Here is a 19,526-nt window from a genome sequence, read left to right on the forward strand (position 1 = left end):
ACTTTCTAGCATGCACAGGCTGGGGCCAGACAAAAAAAATTGATTGATTACATAAAATATAATTTATGGTAGTTATTGTATGAAATTGGTTGAGTGCGTCCTACATACATGAGATACCTCCAATAAGAGAGAGCATGAAGCAAAATACAAGTATAAAAAAACAATGCTCCAGCAAACTGATTATGATATAAAACCAAAATGTATCCCTGGTTTGTCTGTTTCTGAGGTATAAAGATGAGGCACATGCAGAGGAGGGAAAAGTCTAAATAATAATAACAACGAGGGCAACAAATGCTTCTTTGGGTTGGTGCTTTTCACCCTTTATCATTAAAAGCACATAGAATAAGAACATGATACCTGCTTTATTCCACGTGACATCAGAATCAGAATTTATAAAGTTGTTCCAGCTCATTGCGGTTCTTGATAGTATGTTGTCAGAACAGGTATTTTACTCTGCATCTTTGAAGCACAAAATTTACTTAAACTTTAGAGACCGTGGAAATTGTTAGGGTAGTCATTTTCCTCAATTGGTAGCTATTATGCAAAAAAAAATGGACCTAAAAAGCCTTGTGCTTGTTGATGGTCAATGTATACAAAGATAAACATAAGTTTCTACTTCTGAACATCAAATTCTTTCACCAAAAAATAAGTAAACATTTTTTATCCTCTGCTACTTATCATGCCTAGATGAGCCACATTTTCTTAAAGTTTGAGATTCCTTCAAGACTGCCTCTCTAAAATCATAAAATACCACGAGTCTAAGGGAAAAAAAATCAGAGTTTTCAACTGTACATAAATGCAAGCTAAAATTAATTTTAGTTGGTCTTGCTCTCATCATGGTTTTCAATCCCTAAGCTCTTCCTTTTGCACCAACAAAGGTACTCGGGAATTGGCCCATCATCTCCGATAATCCAACTATCTTCCGCAACATCACCCAAAGTCATCCTTAGTCTTGGATCTGCAGATTTCAAATGTACCTTAATCATTAACAAGGCAAATATAATCACGCGATATGACTTAAATACAGAACGTTATGCATACCTTTCGAAAGTAAGCCTTCTATCAAGTTCTTCAATGGCGGATTCAAATTATTGGGGAGTACCAAAGGATTATTTACTATCTGGATTAAAAAAAAAACACAGCATGTTAAGTTTGTAATATAGGCGCTGATAAAAAAAAAATTGTGACATAGGCACCAGTCAACGTGAATGTCATGTATTAGGTGAAAAAGTTGTTATATGCGAACTTGCGAAAAGGGACAATTTTCTTGTGATTATAATAAAAATAAAAACTTGCATCTTTCTTGCTTTGTCATATATATGTCTGTGTAATTCTTACTTTGTCGTATGTATCTTGAAGTGTGTCTCCAAGAAACGGGTATTCACCCAATATCATACAGTATAAAGTAACTCCTACTGCCCAGGTGTCGGCAGCTTTACCACCATAGGTCAGACCTACAAACATAACCAGACACAACAGCAGTGAGAGCCTGTACTTCAACTAATATCAAAAGAACCTTGCAGGCTTGAAAAGTAAAAGCAACCTAATATACACTCTGGTGCAGTGAAAACAGGAGTGCCAGGTGATCGACGAAGCTCATCCTTATTATCCTGCAATATTAACCGATAAATTTTGTTGTAAAAAAAGTAACGAAGAATAGAATGAACTAGGATAAGATGTGAATGATCCAATTAAGAACAGATTTAGAGTTTTGTCTTATATACTAAATTTTTTCTCCTTTGTATTTTCCTTAGTCATAGAAGATTAGCTGGTTTTTGCCGGACCAACTCTGCCTCTGTATAGTAGCATTAGTCTGTTTGAATTAGGGGGGGAAGCATTGCTTTTTATCTATATATGCTCATCATTAGTGGGATATGGCAACAGACTGGGGTGATGCAGCCTCCAACCACAACGGGGGCATGGTTGCTTCACTTTTCCATGTGATGGGGAGTTAGAAAAGCATGGCCACCAAAATCACTTTTGGTATTCTACACCGAAAATTTTCAGAGCCATCGTCACACAATGCGATAAGAGTTTGTATTATACACTGGAAAATACCCTTTTTTACCCTGTGCTTTATTTAATTTGTTATATGCTTTTGATGGATATTTTTGTGATTCCCTTATTTAAAACACAAAAGAGCAGAGGGTGTTTGTTTCACGTCATTTTCTTTCATTTCTGCGGGTGTGAAGATTAGAATAAACATTCTCATGATTGCACAACTCCTTGATCTCTCTTTCTATCTCTGTCTTTTCTGTTCTGTTATTCTTCTAACTTTACCTCTTTCCCACCTAAATTCTACATCATTATCTAAACTCAGTAGGTCAGAATCAATTATATGATTGATGATCAACTAATCACCTTAGGGGAAATCAAGAGTTCCCATGCTTTGACACACTAGCAAACTTCTTTATTACAATTTGTGATAAACTTGTTTAATCAAGTCATTACTTTATATCAACTATTGATGAGTACATAACTTTCATCCTTTGCTGTAATCACATTTAAAGTTTCACACATTTGCAATCCTATTTCAGTTTCCCCTAAAAGAAAAGTTTCACATGTTGCAGTTGAAGAAAGAATAATGCCCTGTAAACTCAACAGCTTTGATGTTATTTTAAGTAATCAAATTTGCATTTGGAGACCGGAATAGCATTACCTCAACAGCCTGGCTGACACTGAAATCCCCTATCTTCACAGTACCATGACGAGTAATCAACAGATTATCCGGTTTAATATCCCCATGTACTATGTTCTGCTTTTCCAGAAAAAAAAAATCATTAAATTGATCAAACTACTTTAAACATATTTGAAAATAAGGATATGAGCATCTAAGATAAATGGTGTCATTTTATAATTTCTTTTCGTTGTGTAACATGAAAACCATCATATATTGCTATTTATATGAAAAAACTGTGTTAGAGAGAGAGAGACTTAATTAGTTTGAAGCACACAATGATAGATAGAGAAATATTACATGAGCATGAAGATATGTTAATCCAGAAACAATATCACGCAAGTATGTCCTAGCAGTCTCTTCACCTAAGCCACATGCGGGACCTGTACCCTCACAGACCCATTTGCCTTCTACGTATTCAAGTACTGTATGAGAAAAATCAGCAGTCAAGCATATGACTTCAATTGTATTATTTATCTTCATTTCAACTCAAATACATATAATTTTTAGTAAATCACTAAACAAGAAAACCAGGAAGAAACTAGTCCTCAGTACCCATATAGAAGTGATCCGACTCTGGGTCATCAATCACCTCAATGAGATTGACTATATTAGGATGTTCCACCATTTTCATAATGAGAACCTGGAAAAGAAAAATAATATTGGCCTTTTAACATACTATAGGGACATCAACAGCTAAAGCAGATAGATTTAGAAAACATAGTTTATCATAAATACCAAACCAGAAGCATAATAAGCTGAAAAGCATGCAACGGAATTTTCCAGAAAATGGGATGTACAAATTTTGCCAAAGAAAGAATGTGGGTACTTTCTAAAAGTAAATAAATTGCAAGTACAGTCTAAAGAGAACCACAAATAAAAGCAGATGGCCCATGAGGTGAAACCATATAGAGGCATACATGAGGGAATTATATAATGTATTTACCAAAGTTGAACATATTCATGTTTTAAACATAGAGTTTAGACTGAAAACCAAAGATACAAAGAAATATACCTCTCGTAGTACGTCAGTCATGGCTGTTTCTGAGGGTGCAACTCGAAGTTTCAGTAAATGAGATTTATGGAAGGCCTTCAATTGAAAAGATTTCAAGCTCAACAAACGACAAAAACACCACTATCTTAATAATTATTGGAACATTCAATACATGTTAAAGCCCAGTGTAAAAAAACTGTCCGTATGGTCATGTTTCCTACAGTAATGAATAATCTGTCTACCAACACCAAAATTTTTCCTTACCTTGATTGCATAATGCTTTCCATCCACAGAGCTACGATAAAGAGCCTGTAATGCATGTAAAAAAGAGGCTTAGGAAAATTGTCTTCATTGAGACTGGAAAAGTAATCAAGTACCATGAATACTAACCACTTTTCCGTAGCTACCAGAACCAATCTTATACTCACGAATATACTCATTTATCATCTTGTTCCCATTTTCATCCTGAAAATAAAAGTTCAATATGACTTCCAAGTTCTGAGAGAAAATATATTCACAACAACAGAGAAAATATATTCGTCAATACTAGTAATCTTCAAATAGCCATTATAAGTGTGAGAGATGTAAATTTCATTGCAAGGTTAATAAACCAAGAACTTATGGCAGGTGACGAAGCAGATAACACAATAACTTAAAAAAAAAATAATAACCCAAGACATTTCAAATATTCAGCGACAACTTCATGTCTAACACTGAAAATGTTGTATGTATGATATAAAAAATTACACTCTTTGACATGTAGCATTCCATTAAAAATCTATAATAGTTCATTTTCCATTTAAATTAAATAAATATAATAAATTTAGATTGCAGCTCATAATATAAACACACCACATCATAAAAGAGAGGAAGTAACTGGAAACCATAAACCACATAAAACAGTGAAATTTTCATTCAAATATAATCAAGATCAACCAGCACAAAAAAGGTCAAATCCCCATTGGAGCAAAATCTATAATGCTACACCCACACAACAATTACCTCCATACGAACAACTTTGTGAGTATCTTTAACAGGAAACTGCCTACAAACCATGCCATTCTCTACTCTCAGGTTCAAAATTTCTTCTGATTTCTTGGGCCGAGTTTCTTCCTCGGCATCATCCCCACTAGTGTTATTAACCTCATCATTATACAAATGGTCGCCCTCTTCATCTTCAATGTCGTCATCAACATCCAACAGAGGCTCCTGGTAGAGATTATTGTTAATGGCAGGCTTAGAGCTTTGTCTTTGACGGTTAGGTGTCCTGATGAACCCAAAACAACTACAGCACCCCATCACACAGGCAAAAGAAAGAGTCTTTTCGAACATGTGGAGCTTGGACCCAAAAGATGATTGATTATAAACCTAAAAGTTTTAAAATCTACAACAGCAACAAAATAGTTAAGTTCACTATGCCAACAACAATAACGCATGACATCTTCAAAATCAATAATTTTATCAAAGAAACACTAGAAGTTCTTACCCGAATTAAGAGGGAAGAAAGGAGGGCTTCAAGGTTCAAGCCCAACTCAACGTTGTTGTTCCAATGGGTGCCATTCAGCTAGGTGGAGAATACGAGTAGCGATATAAAACCCACAACTACGATTCACATCCAACAACATTATGTTGATAACTCCAGCTTAGAACAATCGTAGGAGATTTCGTTGACCTTTGGCGTGAAAAAGGAACAGGTGTAATTTTAACAAAAGAAAAAAACAAAAAATAGGCAAATGGGTCACGATTGGAGAAAATAAAATTGATAAATTTACTAAGAACCTTGGGTAATGCCGAAAACGACAGATGCATGCCAATGTTCATAAAGTTACCTCCTTTTGATGCTCGAGAATGACAAAGTGCGATAGCCCTGACCGTCACCCAAGCTACAGAGCAGACCTAGATTTCTAGCGCGAATCGAGGGTCTTTCGGAGACCCATAAACCCTAAGTCCCTAAAATCAATAGGGAAAAACGAAAAAGTGAAGGGAATCGTAATTCAGAATAGTAATTGAAAACCCCAATTGTAAGAAATTAATTCAATAAAAAAGGGAAAAGGTTAAAGATTAGTGATGAAGAGGGAGAGAGTGAAGTGGAACTGAGAAGGATGAGAAGTGTAACTAGCCATTTGGAGTGAACAGAAAAAGAAACAAAAAAGGAATATTTTGGAACCGCCTCAGAGGAAGAAAATACCTATATTGTCTTTATCATTTTAAACTGAATAATCTAGTAATGGTCGATTTAGGTCTTTCATGGTACTTTGAAGTACTTATTCTAAAACTAAATTCATTTGTTTTCTTAAATTGACTAATTGTTGATGTGAATTTATTTATTTGATCATATTTTGATTTTGTCTTTTAAAACCACTAATAAATATATTTTTTTTTTTATATTTTAGAAAGGAGTTGTGAGGTTTTCTGACAATTTAGAATTAAAATTATTAGTAGTTTAAATATATTGACGACAAGTAAAAGTTATCATGAAACAGCTACTTGAATAATTTTAGTAAATAGCGCTTTTATTTGAATCTTTTAGTAAATAATTGGAATAATTTTACAATACGTGGGAAAAAAAAGTGGAAAATGGGGAAGGTGTGCAAGTGTATATAGATTATTTTAATTAAGAATAAATATATTTTCAATCATAAATTTTGATTCTTTCATGTTTAAATTATGATATATTTTTGAACAAAAATAAATTAATATTTTTATTTTACTCTAACTGCATTAAATTTTTTTGTGCAAACATAATTCAAGTTAATGTTAAGATATTTACATACATATTTTAACTTAAATATTAATATGGAATATCGTTTAACAAATAAAAAAATTAATGTTATTGAATTAAAAAAAATATTCTTTCAATTTTAAAATTTAATGATTAAAATATATAAAAGTTTGAGAAAAAATAAATTTTAATTATTTTCTAGTTTAAAAATTAAAAATATATTTAACTATTTCGTTTAGTCATATTCACATTTTTTTATTGCATTAAATTATATAAAATTTCAATTTTATGAGTATTTAATGAAATAATAATAATTTTTAATATATATATATATATACTTTTATTAAAAGATAAAATTATTCCATTAAGGGAGTTATACCAAATAAAATTAATAGGTATTTTTTTATAATAATGATAATTGATATTATATCTTCGAAATAACATAAATGATAATAAAAATGCATGTATAATTTAAAAAAATATATAATAATCATTGGAAATAAATAAATTATTACTAAAATTTATATTGAAATTATAAAAGTAAATATTCGTGTTAATTTTTATAATATCATTGATGAGTTTATGCTTATAGCCTTCGCATTTGAAACATCTTAGAGCACTTGTCCTATCTCTTAGCAATGATTTTTTTATCAAGATTGTGTTTTCTTCTAAGATTAGCAAGCTTGTCATTCAACTTTACAATTTTGGACACTAAAACATTGACATCCTCAACCAAGGCCAAACATATATGAGGTGTCTCTTGCAGTTCATGTTTTTTTCTCCTTTGTGAGGCCTTCAAGAGTTGTCATTTTCCTTTTGTATTTTGCAGTATTGCGTGTTACTTCCATGATACTTTCAAGTTCTCTAATCAATGGAGCTCTATAAGGAGTAAAATAGGTTTACTCATATGTAAAACCACTTTTAGAAGAATTCCTTTACTGGAACATGTTACATTTTTTAGTATTACTAAATTCACTCATTATTTGGTGAAGAATAAACCGTGCCCTACAATAAAAGGTTAGTAATAATAAAAAAAAAAGATCTAGGACTTTGTCAGTCTTTTAAGTGTTTCATTCAAATTTCACTATTACACTTGTAAGTTTTATTTTTTAATGTACTATTTTGTCTTTTACCACTCAAATTCCCTTTAATGTTTGACAAAGAAATCTCATAGCTTCAGTAAAGATTGAACAAAAAATGTGAAGAGGTCAAAGAAAATATAAAAATCTAGACAAAATTTCAAGGAATTTTAAAAGACACAAAATAATAAAATTAGAAAATAATAGAATTGCAAAAAAAGTTAAATGAGACAACGGAAAGACTCTAAGAAAAATACTTATTGCAATTAATAGATCAATAAACCACAAATAAAAATTACAACAAAAAAATTGTATAGGACTCTTCAATTTTTTTTTGTTCTTGGATCCTTACTTTTTTTAATTACAAAACTATCCTTTTTACTTTAACCTTTTACCTTTATACCTTTTTTACTTTTTTAAGAAAACCCTAAATCTCTACCTCTCATTTCCACTCTCACGATAGTCTCCCCCAACTCTGATTTTCACTCTTAGAGCAGCCTCACCCCCAACTCTCATTTTTCACTCTTTCTCTCCGATTGTTTCCAACCAATTCTTATGGCATCCCAAATATATAATAACCACAATCATATAACTTAGGCGTCCACATTCCAATAAAGAGAACAATCTGAGTAGAATAGTAGTTTAGTAATTGATATTACAGTCATCCACAAAAAGACAAAACTTAAAACTTAAACAGTTTAGAGTACTTCAAAATAACACCAATTTAAATTTAGAAATCCTAAAAATACTATACTGCATCATCAACATCCTCCAACTCTTGCTCCAAGGGAACCTCCTCAACAACATCTGCTCCCATCCAAGTGGATGATCATCGCAAAGGAAAACATACACAAGCAGCACACAACAAAGAAAGCAAGGGTGAGCTAGATAACCAAGCAGTAATCATATAGTTCAATCAATAAATATCATCGTGCTTAGCTACATATAAAGAACAATCAAGGCATACCACTTTAAACCATGACTCAAACACTCACACGACTCATCCGGATTGGTATAACTGTCGAACTATTGGTCATCTTTGCACTTGCGTAGTTCAGGTGGCACTCCCCAACACTATGCAAGGTAAATCCCCCATCTGTCTATGTCTAAACTCTAAGACTATAGACGAGGACCTCCCTCTACTCTCACCACTTACACTGCTCTCCTCTATTTGAGCATGAACAGTGCTTCGAGTGTAAGGATAGACATACCAGTTCAAAGCTCCATACAGTTATACAAAACAACAACACCCCACACATCACTTTCAATCATCTCACCCTGAGATGTCCACTTCATACTCAATTACATCATTGTAGTTCACATTCATATGCTTTACAACCACTCAACAACACCATACATACATCCTGACAGTCAAACAACATCAATCAATCCAAACAGAAGAAAAATGAGTGAGATCCCTTCCATGCACCCGTTTACGTTCATATATATATATATCCTAACTTATGATATATTATATTTCCATAACATTTAATAATATACATATATATATATATATATATATATATATATATATTATGATAACAATTTATATCATACGTTTCATATGTTAATATAATATACATATCATGCTTTCCTAACTTATATTTCCATAACATTTAATAATATACATATATATATATATATATATTATGATAACAATTATATATATATATATATATATATATATATCATGGTTCTTATTTGATAAACTACTTGTCTAATTTTTATCATAGTAGAGATCTTACTTTTCCCAAATTGGTCACCATAGAGAGGGTTCAGATGTCTGAACGCATCAGACTCACCTTCAGCGCTAGCACATATGACTAGTCACAACGTACTGGACCAGGCCAGGGCTGCTCTATGATCAGGGATGTGCCAACTCAGGTTTTTAAGTCCCCTCTATCCTACCAACAAAGAAAGGCTTTTAACAAGTTATGATTTAATTATCTAAGTTATTAAAATTGTCCTACAGTGTTCTAGACATCAAATACCCAATTATATATATCACCCTTCCCCTCACAGTAACCTTAAACAGTACCTGCCCATATACATGCTATCACAGAGCCCTTACTCCAAACCCTCCAACCAAAACAATTTCAACCAAAACAAATTAATTTCAACAGAAACACTTACAAACATAATTGCCACATGTACCAGTTCAACACCAAAGCATAAATTATTTAAGCACAATTCCACAGTCTCAGTTATAATTATCCAATAAAAATTAACATCGTAGAACAACTTCACAAGAACACACCAGTTCAACATTCAACCTGCATATATTTATACAAAATAAATTCATACAAAAATAATTAGCTCCTCTTACCTGGAAAACTTCACAGTTTACTTGACAAGGATGATCTAAATAGTGCTCCTCACAGCAAAATTCAAAGACACCCTATAAATCACCCAATGGTGATAGAATTAGCTTTTTAGGCTAGAAATTACCACAAATTTGAAGCAGAACACTTCTAGTGGCATGCATTCAGTAAAATAGCAATGCCCTAGGTGCTAGAAACGGTGGAGAAAAGGAGAAAGTGACTTACCGGTTGGAACAAGAACCCGTTTGGTCCTTTACGGAGCCCTTGACGCGGTGAGCGTTTGAGCACCACCTATTCAAAAATTGAACGGTTCAACAGGGTGGTATTTTAGAGAGAAGGCAGAGCAATATTTAGAAGATGAGTTTTTAGAGAGAAGGAAAAGTTGACAGAGTGGAAAGCTGACTTAGGAGAAAGACCCCTGCTAAGGTCATGTGCCTTTGATCTGATGGGCCTGGCTGCCCCACATAAGGCCTAAAGGCCCCTTTATTAATTTTACAGGCCCTTACAATTCTTCATAGTTATCATTCCTTTCTATTGCTGGTTTTATACCTGTTAGACCTTTGGCAATTTCAAAGTGGAGGCAGTGTGCCCAAAACTTATCTCTTGGGCTAAGAGATGCATGCAAAAGCAAAGTGTATTTGAAACTCTTGTACATGAAAAAGGAGGTCTATGAGGTTGTTTTGGATTATAAGACAAAATTTATATTGAATTAAGGTAACTCTAGATGTTTCTTGAAAATGTAAGAATTTGCCTGTATGAGATAGACTTATTTTTTGTTGTTGCAACAAATTCTGCTATTTACTTTTGTTTTAGTTAGGCAATCGTAATAAAATTTCAGTAGTTTATGCCTCAATTTTTATCTCTTAAAGTTCTAGTATTTTAGTTTTCTTAATCAGAATATGACATATAAAAGTTGAACAAATATATCAAAGTTAGGAAATTAACATTAGTTATACATCTTTTTCGTTGAGTTCATACCATGTATTTTCAAATAATACTATGGGCAACATAAAATATGAGTGTCGTGATGTTATGGGAAACAGATGTGGCACATTCGTTTGGTCTTGAACGGATGTCAATATCTGTATACGGATGTTGACATCGTTTAATAGTTTAATAATTCACTTAAGGATAAAAAGGAAAGAGAGAAGTGCAAGAAGCATAGTGTGGTAGTGGAGAAAGTAACTCTCAAATTTTGGCATGTGTTGGGGCCAATTGGGTTTGGCAGAATACGATAGATAAATGTACGTTAAGGATTTCTTCTCTTTTCACCCCATATTTTCTTTTTCCACTACCATAACATAAAATATGATTGACGTGGTTTTGTTATGTCTTTACGAAGTCACTTTGAAACTATATTCCAAATTAGCGTAATTTGAAATATAATTCTGAATTATGAAATCTACGATATAATTCCAACCCCAATGCCATCAATCAAAGCCAACTCGACAACCACGTTCCTACAGCTAAATTCATTGCTCAAGTCTCAAGTCTCAATTAAACTGCCTTTATTAACATGACAAACGTAACCATAACGTTTACGTGTAGCTTAGTATTGAAGCTGATCATTGGAAAATCAAATAGACTAATGATAGTATGAGATATTTTTATATTAATTTGATACAGAGTACAAGGTCATAAAAATATAAACTTTTATATATTTTTTTTGAAAAAAAGAGAGTAAAAAAGTAAGAAAGGATTTATGTTAAATGAATATAAAAAATTTAAGTTAAAGAATAATTTTTTAATTAAATAAAATAAGACAAAAATTAAGATGATGCATGGCATTATGCTTGCTTTCTTTCATACCTAGCTTAATATGGGTCGAGGTTATAAGGTTATTGAGTCCTGAATGTTTTTTATTGTCACTTATCTTTCACTCTATTCGGTCAAATTGAGAAATTATTTGTAGAAGGTAATTTCATGCCAAAGTTAGCATAGATTTACAAAGTCTAATTAATCAGGGTCTTTTTTTATATCCTACGCAAGGCTCTTTATCTTTAGCAAAAATGAACGTGCTACTCCACCGTCGTAACTATGTTAGCGTTGCGTTTACGTGGCCAATAAATAACTTGTGAACTTTAAAAATCAGCATTCAATAGTCAACGTCTTATACTACTAAGCAACCACAACCTTTTGAAGAGTTTAGAATAAAGATCATGGCAAAGCTTAAGGCCTAATTCTTGGCTAATTTGCATCCCAATTCCCCTCTCTTTATATTCTCTTCAGTGCATGCTCTCTTCAACATCCTCTGATCAGTCATTGAAGAAGTACTTCAAAACCATCACATAAGAGGAAAGAATAAAAACAAAACTCTACCTAGATCACGAAGATGGGTGGAAGAAAGTGGAACATCTTGGTGGCCATCTTCATCTTACTTATTGCCATGGAAGCTGCCATTGCTCAAGGTCAAGGCAAAGGAAATGACAATGGCAAAGGCAATGACAATGGCAAAGGTAATGACAATGACAATGGTAATGGTAATGGAAATGGAAACGAAAACGGAAACGGTAATGGAAGAGATAAGAAAGAGAAGGAGAAGGAAAAGAAGGAGAAAAAGCCAAAAGAGAAAAAGCCAAAGAAGCAACGTGATGAAGCCTCGGATTATGACAAGCTGTCAGCACTACCATCAGGTCAAGAACGAGGGTTCTGCAGAACAAACACCACCTGTGAGTTCAAGACCATTGTGTGTCCAACCGAGTGCGCAAAGAGGAAGCCCAAGAAGAACAAGAAGTCGAAGGCATGTTTCATTGACTGTAGCAGCAGCAAATGTGAAGCCACCTGCAAGGGTAAGTTCCAAGGAACCTTAACTTTTGTAAGGTCAAAGGGTAAACAGTTCTTGTACTCAATCATCATCATACAAACCGGATAATTAATTATAAAGTGTTGAAGAATTGAAAGTGGAACTTACGTTGAATTTGTTTGTTTGACAGTAAGGAAAGCTAACTGTGATGGGTATGGATCTCTGTGTTATGATCCTCGCTTTGTGGGTGGTGATGGTGTGATGTTCTACTTCCACGGTGCCAAAGGAGGAAACTTCGCCATTGTTTCTGATGAAGAGTTCCAAATCAATGCTCACTTTATTGGTACTCGACCAGAAGGAAGGACTCGTGACTACACATGGGTGCAAGCACTTGCTGTGATGTTTGACTCACACACTCTTGTTATTGCAGCCAATAGAGTGTCTCATTGGAATGACAACGTTGATTCTCTCACAGTGAAGTGGGATGGTGAACTAATCAGTGTTCCAACTGATGGAGATGCTGAATGGAGGGCCAATGGAGATGAAAGAGAAGTGGTCGTGGAGAGAACCGATGAGACCAACACTGTGAGAGTGATGGTTTCGGGTTTGGTTGAGATGGACATAAGTGTGAAGCCTATTGGAGAGCAAGAAAACAAGGTTCACAATTACCAACTGCCATCAGATGATGCTTTTGCTCATTTGGAGACACAGTTCAGATTTAAGAAAAGTACAGATCATTTTGAAGGAGTTTTGGGTCAGACTTACAGACCAGGGTATGTTAGCCCTGTCAAGAGAGGGGTTCCTATGCCAATGATGGGTGGGGAGAACAAGTACGAGACTCTCTCTCTCTTTTCCACATCGTGCCAACGATGCATGTTCCAGAGGCCATCCAGCATAGCAAGCACTGAAGGACTTGTTGCTCAGTACTGATATCATGCATCATGAAAAGTAATACATTCTTCGTGATCACACTGTTGACATCTTGCATTTTGGTTTCTTTTTAATGTATTAAGACAAATAAGGGCCTAAAATGTTGCCCATGATCATCATTTTGTAAAATGTAATAGTGATTTAACGTGTACTGAAGATATGAAGAATCATTTTTTTTAACTTCTAATCCATGACCTACTTAGTTATCCCACAATAAAGTGGAGTTTTTTAATTTGTTCAACCAGAAAGGCCATTTATCATACGAATCAATCGGAAGCAGAGAAGGTGTAGGTTCATTAACAGCTTTAGAAAGGTTTAATACAAAGAGTCGTTGGTCATAATACCTTACTCTGCAAAAAAGTTGTTCCCTGGCATTACAATCTAATCAGATTAAGATGATTCTTTAATCCCAACATTTCCTAGCAGTGCTGAAGAAATCAAATTAATTGTAGTAGTGGACATACGTATCACATCATCTAGATGTTTGTAGATGTAAGTTTCAGAAGAACTTTTGTTTTTCTCAAAACTGAAGTAGATTTAGAATCATCTCAATAAACATATTCTTTTCCATCCTCTACAGGATTGTAGGAGGTAAATGCTGTTGGATGATTTCGGCAAGTGCACCGAATCGTTTCAAGTAATAAACCATGATAATACCAGATATCGTTTTCCCAAGAGACTCGTAATACTAGAGAATTGTGCGGTTAACAACTCATCTAGACTCAATAGAACAACATTCATTTACAAGCATGTGCAAAGAGATAAATTCACAAATATACAATGGTTGGACTTTGGTCATTAAAGGCACTTAGATATGGACAAGACTAGAAATAGTATGAAATGACATTGCTAAGGTTAGTTTTCACCTATTTCACTCTTGTGCTTACCCAATTTCATCTCCTCTCCATCAATTTACTAAAGTCAATCCACAAAAGCACTCTAGCCCTAATCCCTTAGGTGAAAGAGCCTAAGTTTTCCCTATTAAATTCCAATCCCTTGGAAAATCTAACAAGCAAACCCGCAATAAAGAGCTAGGATCTTAAGACAACATGTGAATCATCTTCCATCCCTAGAATCAATGACCACAAGGACTCTTGTTTTAGTTCTAGGTTCCATCTTACGTCCCCATAATTCATGAAACCCCAAATTCAAGTCATGAACATTCCTATTACATGCAAGTTTTCAGATTGGAAACAAGAATACTAGCAATTGATAGAAAATGCATATATATAATCAAATCAATCATCCATTACACAAGAATTCATAGGCTACAACAATCCCTAACAAGATGAATCTAGTTCTCTACTTCCATGGAGAACCCTAAAGCTTACAAAATGGAAGATGGAAGAAGGAGACCCAATGGAAGAGAAGGAGATGTTCCCACAAGCTCCTCATGGCCTCCATGAGCTCCATCAGTGAAATCGTGCCTCTAAAGAACCAAAGACCTGAAGCTCTTCGTGTTTCTGAGTTAAATAGAGCAAATCTGCTATATCAGCAAAAATTGCGCTCAAGCGCCCCTAAAGAGTGGGGGCCCGGGCGCGCGTCAGTCAAACTCAGCAACCGGTGCACTGGCGCTCAAGCGCCCATGGAAAAAGGGGGCTCGAGCCTGACTCTACTGCACTGCTTCTTTTTCTGGTTTTTTCTGCAGATTTGCTTGCTTTTGTGGTTGATTCAGTTCTCTACATTGTTGGATATTCTTCCAAGCATAGTTTTAGCTACAAAATAATGGGATTAGTGATGAAGTTACATCAATGTAGCCTAAAACACATTTATTTAGAAAACAAGACAAAAGACGAGGATTAAGCAAGTTACAAGCTAGACAGGAGTTAATTTTGCTACTAAAATGATGCTTAGATAATGATAAGAATTAACATTATCAAATGCGTTGACGTGTATGGAATCTACCACCTGTTAGTCATAGGCTTGGGAAAACTCTTGTTCTTGCAACACCATACCTGTGCTTAGGTGAGTGATGATTTCACATTCCACAAATATAACAGAAACCCCTTCTTCTAGAAGGAGGGGTTAGCAAGACAATAGAGATTGTCATTTTTATTGATTTCTCTTATTGTGATAAGGTCTTGTTTCTTTTGTGGTTAAGTTGTTCTGCACAAGATTTTTTCAAGAACATAAAGCTTCCTTGCAGCTTGACACTTCCTTCATTTGGTGTTTCAATAAAGATGCATGTGATCAGGTTTGATAGAGAAATTTTCTTGTGCCTGTGTTTCAATTGCTGCTTGTAGCCTAGGTTGTCCATGATTTTGGAAACTACTTGATCAACATCTCCAACATGAACTCATCCAAGAAGAAAACATTACATTTTCCTTCCAGAACGTTACAGAAAGATCCCAGGCTTATTTGAAAACATTAATGATCAATTTCTCACTCATAACAAGGCATCACAAGTATCCCAACCGTGAAATTCTATCTATTGACTCACCTATGTGACAGATGTGCGTGCAAATGAGAGATATTTCAACTCAACTAAAAACACTTAAGATTGATATATCTGAATCTTTTTTTTTGCATTTCGAAAACCCTTTTCAAATATTTCCTGCAGTACAACTGTATAATGACCATATGTATATTTAGAAAGGATAATAATGAAGTAGCATAACACTACTACTAATGAGACTAACATAGTTGTCAACGGCTCAAACCAATTGGAAGGAAAATGGTAAATACCACCTTAAGTTAATATTTAGTATAGAAGCAATGTGTTTCTTTTATGTAAAAAGATGAGGGACATATAGTGAAAAATAACCAACCTTTAAAATATTGTTTGAAAAAAAGAAAAGTAATTGAATCTTGTTTGTTTGTTAAGAAATCTTTTATCTTTGTTGACTTGACCAACATCTGATATAGTATATACAAACGAGTAAGAACGCATGAATTGACTTGCATAGTTGCATATAAAGTAGTCCAAGGTGGTGCTGTTCCAGATCCAACGCCATCGATCAAAGCTTCTTCTCAACTCACCCACGTTCCTAGAGCTAAATTGATTGCTAATGCTCTCTCTCAACGTTGAAATTCACAAAAATAGCTTCCTTTCGTTACATTACATGACATACATAAATGTGATGTAACCATAACATTAATGTGTATCTTAGGATTGAAGATAATCATTTGAAAATGTGCAATAAGCCTATAATCTTCAACTGCAAGTCTTTCCTTTTGCACAATTCAGCTCTTATGTAGATCCTAGAGCTCCCTTTTAATGTTAGTCAAAACAAGGTGCTAGGACATTCATAGGAGGAAGGAATTGAATCTGTTTAAACATAAAGTCAGTGTTGTTTTTAGTTGGTCAATAGCTCTCCTCGGGACTTTAAAAATTCAGAATTGAGTATTTTACACATCAGTGCATCACACGACTACGCAACCACAAACTTTCAGCAAAACTTAAGCCGAACATCTTGGCCAATTCTGTTTCACTCAGTGTTCTCCCAACCATCCTCGCAGAGGATTGCAAATCATGAAGATGGGTGGAAGTAAGTGGAGCATCTTGGTGGCCATCTTCATCTTGCTTATTGCCATGGAAGCTGTCATTGCCCAAGGTCAAGGCAATGGCAATGACAATGACAACGACAATGGTAATGGTAATGGAAACGGTAAAGGAGTGATAAGAAAGAGAAGGATAAAGTAAAGAAGGAGAAAAAGCAAAAAGAGAAAAAGCCAAAGAAGCAACGTGATGAAGCCTCGGATTATGACAAGCTGTCAGCACTGCCATCAGGTCAAGAACATGGGTTCTGCAGAACAAACACCACCTGTGAGTTTAAGACTGTCCAACCGAGTGCGCAAAGAGGAAGCCCAAGAAGAACAAGAAGTCGAAGGAATGTTTCATTGACTGTAGCACTAGCAAATGTGAAGCCACCTGCAAGTGTAAGTTCCAAGGAACCTCAACTTTTGTTTAAAAGGTGTACATCTACAACTTGTAATATATAAAAGAGCAAATAGTTCAAGTTGAATTTGTTTGTTTGACAGTAAGGAAAGCTAACTGTGATGGGTATGGATCTCTGTGTTATGATCCTCGTTTTGTGGGTGGTGATGGTGTGATGTTCTACTTCCACGGTGCCAAAGGAGGAAACTTCGCCATTGTTTCTGATGATGAGTTCCAAATCAATGCTCACTTCATTGGTACTCGACCACAAGGAAGGACTCGTGACTACACATGGGTGCAAGCACTTGTTGTCATGTTTGATTCACACACTCTTGTGATTGCAGCCAATAGAGTGTCTCATTGGGATGACACCAATAATTCTCTCACAATAAAGTGGGATGGAGAACTAGTCAATGTTCCCATTGATGGAGAAGCTGAATGGAGGGCCAATGGAGATGATAGAGAAGTGGTTGTGGAGAGAACCGATGAGACCAACACTGTGAGAGTGATGGTTTCGGGTTTGGTTGAGATGGACATTGATGTGAAACCCATTGGAGAGCAAGAAAACAAGGTTCACAATTACCAGTTGCCACAAGATGATGCTTTTGCCCATTTGGAGACACAGTTCAGGTTTAAGAAAAGTACAGATCATTCTGAAGGAGTTTTGGGTCAGACTTACAGACCAGGGTATGTTAGCCCTGTCAAGAGAGGGGTTCCTATGCCAATGATGGGTGGGGAGAACAAGTACGAGACTCCCTCTCTCTTTTCAACATCACGCAAACGATGCATGTTCCAGAGGCCATCTGAAATAGCAAACACAAAAGGATTAGTTGCTAAGTATTGATATCATGCTTCATGAAACAGTATAAGATTTTCTTAGTAACCAAATATTTAACATCTTGCATTTGGTTTCTTTCTATTGTATTCAAAAAATAAGGGCCTGAACTGTTGCCCATGATATCATTAAATTATACTGATTAATGAGTATTACAGATATGAAGAAGTGACTATTCCCTGATGAAGTTTTTTGCCAGTGTAGAATTTTAAAAAAACTGTGGCAACAAACTATTTCAAATTCACATTGTGTTTCTTCCCCTTGATTTAAATTTGTCTTTAAGTGAATCTAACGTGGAGGGTATATTTTTCAATCGTGATCAATAAGTAGTGAAATGTCTTAAATGAAATAGACAATTTTTGTTCACTTTTTTTTGGATTAGATGGATGAATTAACTATATTTGTATTTGCAAATGAAGTGTTATTGGTAAATGTAACTACTTTTTTATCAATGATTTTATATATAACCTTGATTTGAGGAGTTAGAGTTATAAGCAAGCTCCCATGTCGTAATAAAATGTTTCGGCAAACTATTTTGCAGGTTTTATTTAACATAGATACAGGTGGATCATGTTCTTAACTTTCAATATATTATTTAGACTACCTTGTACCAAGTGTAGGTTTAATTCTTAGTTAACACGGTCCTAGAAAGCCTTAAGTCTCCACCTTTAAGGTTGAGCTAGAATCTAGATTAAGACACACAATAAAGTTGATAAGGCAAACCTTTCAGGTTGTTCTAGATGTGAAAGTGTTAAGCTGTTTTGCTTTAACATCGTAATTCTTATGTTACTATCATACAATAGTTGGATGCATGTATCTATGCAAATGTTACTTGAGAGGTGCACGGTGACTCTGTATACAGGTTGAGTACTTACATCAAATAAAACTGATTTGGCCTAAACATTTGTCTTTGGGCCATTCTGCTTATTCTGATATTTATAGAAGATCTACAATTGAATTGAAGCCTCATTAAAATAAGAAATGTGTGGTAAAAGGCTTTTTGATTTGCTTTAATGGGTTATTAGTTGCAAAATAAAGCATAAAAGAACTCAAAAGTAGGGATGACAAAACGGGCTAATTTGATCCATTTAACTAATTAAAAATGGGTTGGAATTTAGAATCTAGCTTGCTGAGCTCAATCAATTTTCAATCATGTTAAAAAGTGGAGTTTAAGTCCAACTCAAACCCTCGAAACCAACCTGTAAGGTGAGGTATGCTCCCACTTATATACTCTAAATTGATCTTATCTTCAGTTGATGTAGAACTTCCAACATTTAATATTGAACTACTTCAAGCCCATGGCTAACTGGAAACTTGGGTATATGTCCATTGATGTCTTTCTGCAAAG

At 34.6% G+C, this 19,526-nt stretch overlaps 2 protein-coding genes and 1 pseudogene across 3 annotated transcripts; 2 read left to right on the forward strand and 1 right to left on the reverse strand.

Annotated features, from left to right (window-relative positions):
• Positions 1-552: 552 nt before the first annotated feature.
• Positions 553-5,840, reverse strand: LOC124842722 (serine/threonine-protein kinase GRIK1). 2 transcript variants are annotated; one of them, XM_047319292.2, is made up of 13 exons: positions 5,501-5,840; positions 5,158-5,343; positions 4,674-5,055; positions 4,062-4,136; positions 3,936-3,980; positions 3,693-3,767; positions 3,233-3,320; positions 2,978-3,102; positions 2,660-2,755; positions 1,544-1,610; positions 1,339-1,454; positions 1,042-1,120; positions 553-958 (listed from the first exon to the last, which is right to left on the reverse strand). In XM_047319292.2, the coding sequence occupies exons 3-13, from the start codon at positions 5,001-5,003 to the stop codon at positions 816-818; spliced, it is 1,239 nt and encodes a 412-aa protein (XP_047175248.1). In that variant the 5' UTR covers positions 5,004-5,055; positions 5,158-5,343; positions 5,501-5,840; the 3' UTR covers positions 553-815. The 2 variants fall into 2 exon arrangements, with proteins under 2 accessions (XP_047175248.1, XP_047175240.1); XM_047319284.2 differs by having other exon boundaries at positions 5,451-5,840.
• Positions 5,841-12,025: 6,185 nt separating this feature from the next.
• On the forward strand, positions 12,026-13,646 carry LOC124842737 (uncharacterized). The gene is made up of 2 exons (XM_047319299.2): positions 12,026-12,582; positions 12,727-13,646. Exons 1-2 carry the CDS (start codon positions 12,126-12,128, stop codon positions 13,464-13,466), a joined length of 1,197 nt encoding a protein of 398 aa, XP_047175255.1. The 5' UTR covers positions 12,026-12,125; the 3' UTR covers positions 13,467-13,646.
• A 3,143-nt stretch (positions 13,647-16,789) lies between these two features.
• Positions 16,790-18,272, forward strand: LOC124842746 (uncharacterized; annotated as a pseudogene).
• Positions 18,273-19,526: the final 1,254 nt, after the last annotated feature.

Source organism: Vigna umbellata, chromosome 3 (assembly GCF_029865625.1).
Source record: "Vigna umbellata cultivar VRB3 chromosome 3, Vumbellata_1.0, whole genome shotgun sequence".
Taxonomy (NCBI): Eukaryota; Viridiplantae; Streptophyta; class Magnoliopsida; order Fabales; family Fabaceae; genus Vigna; species Vigna umbellata.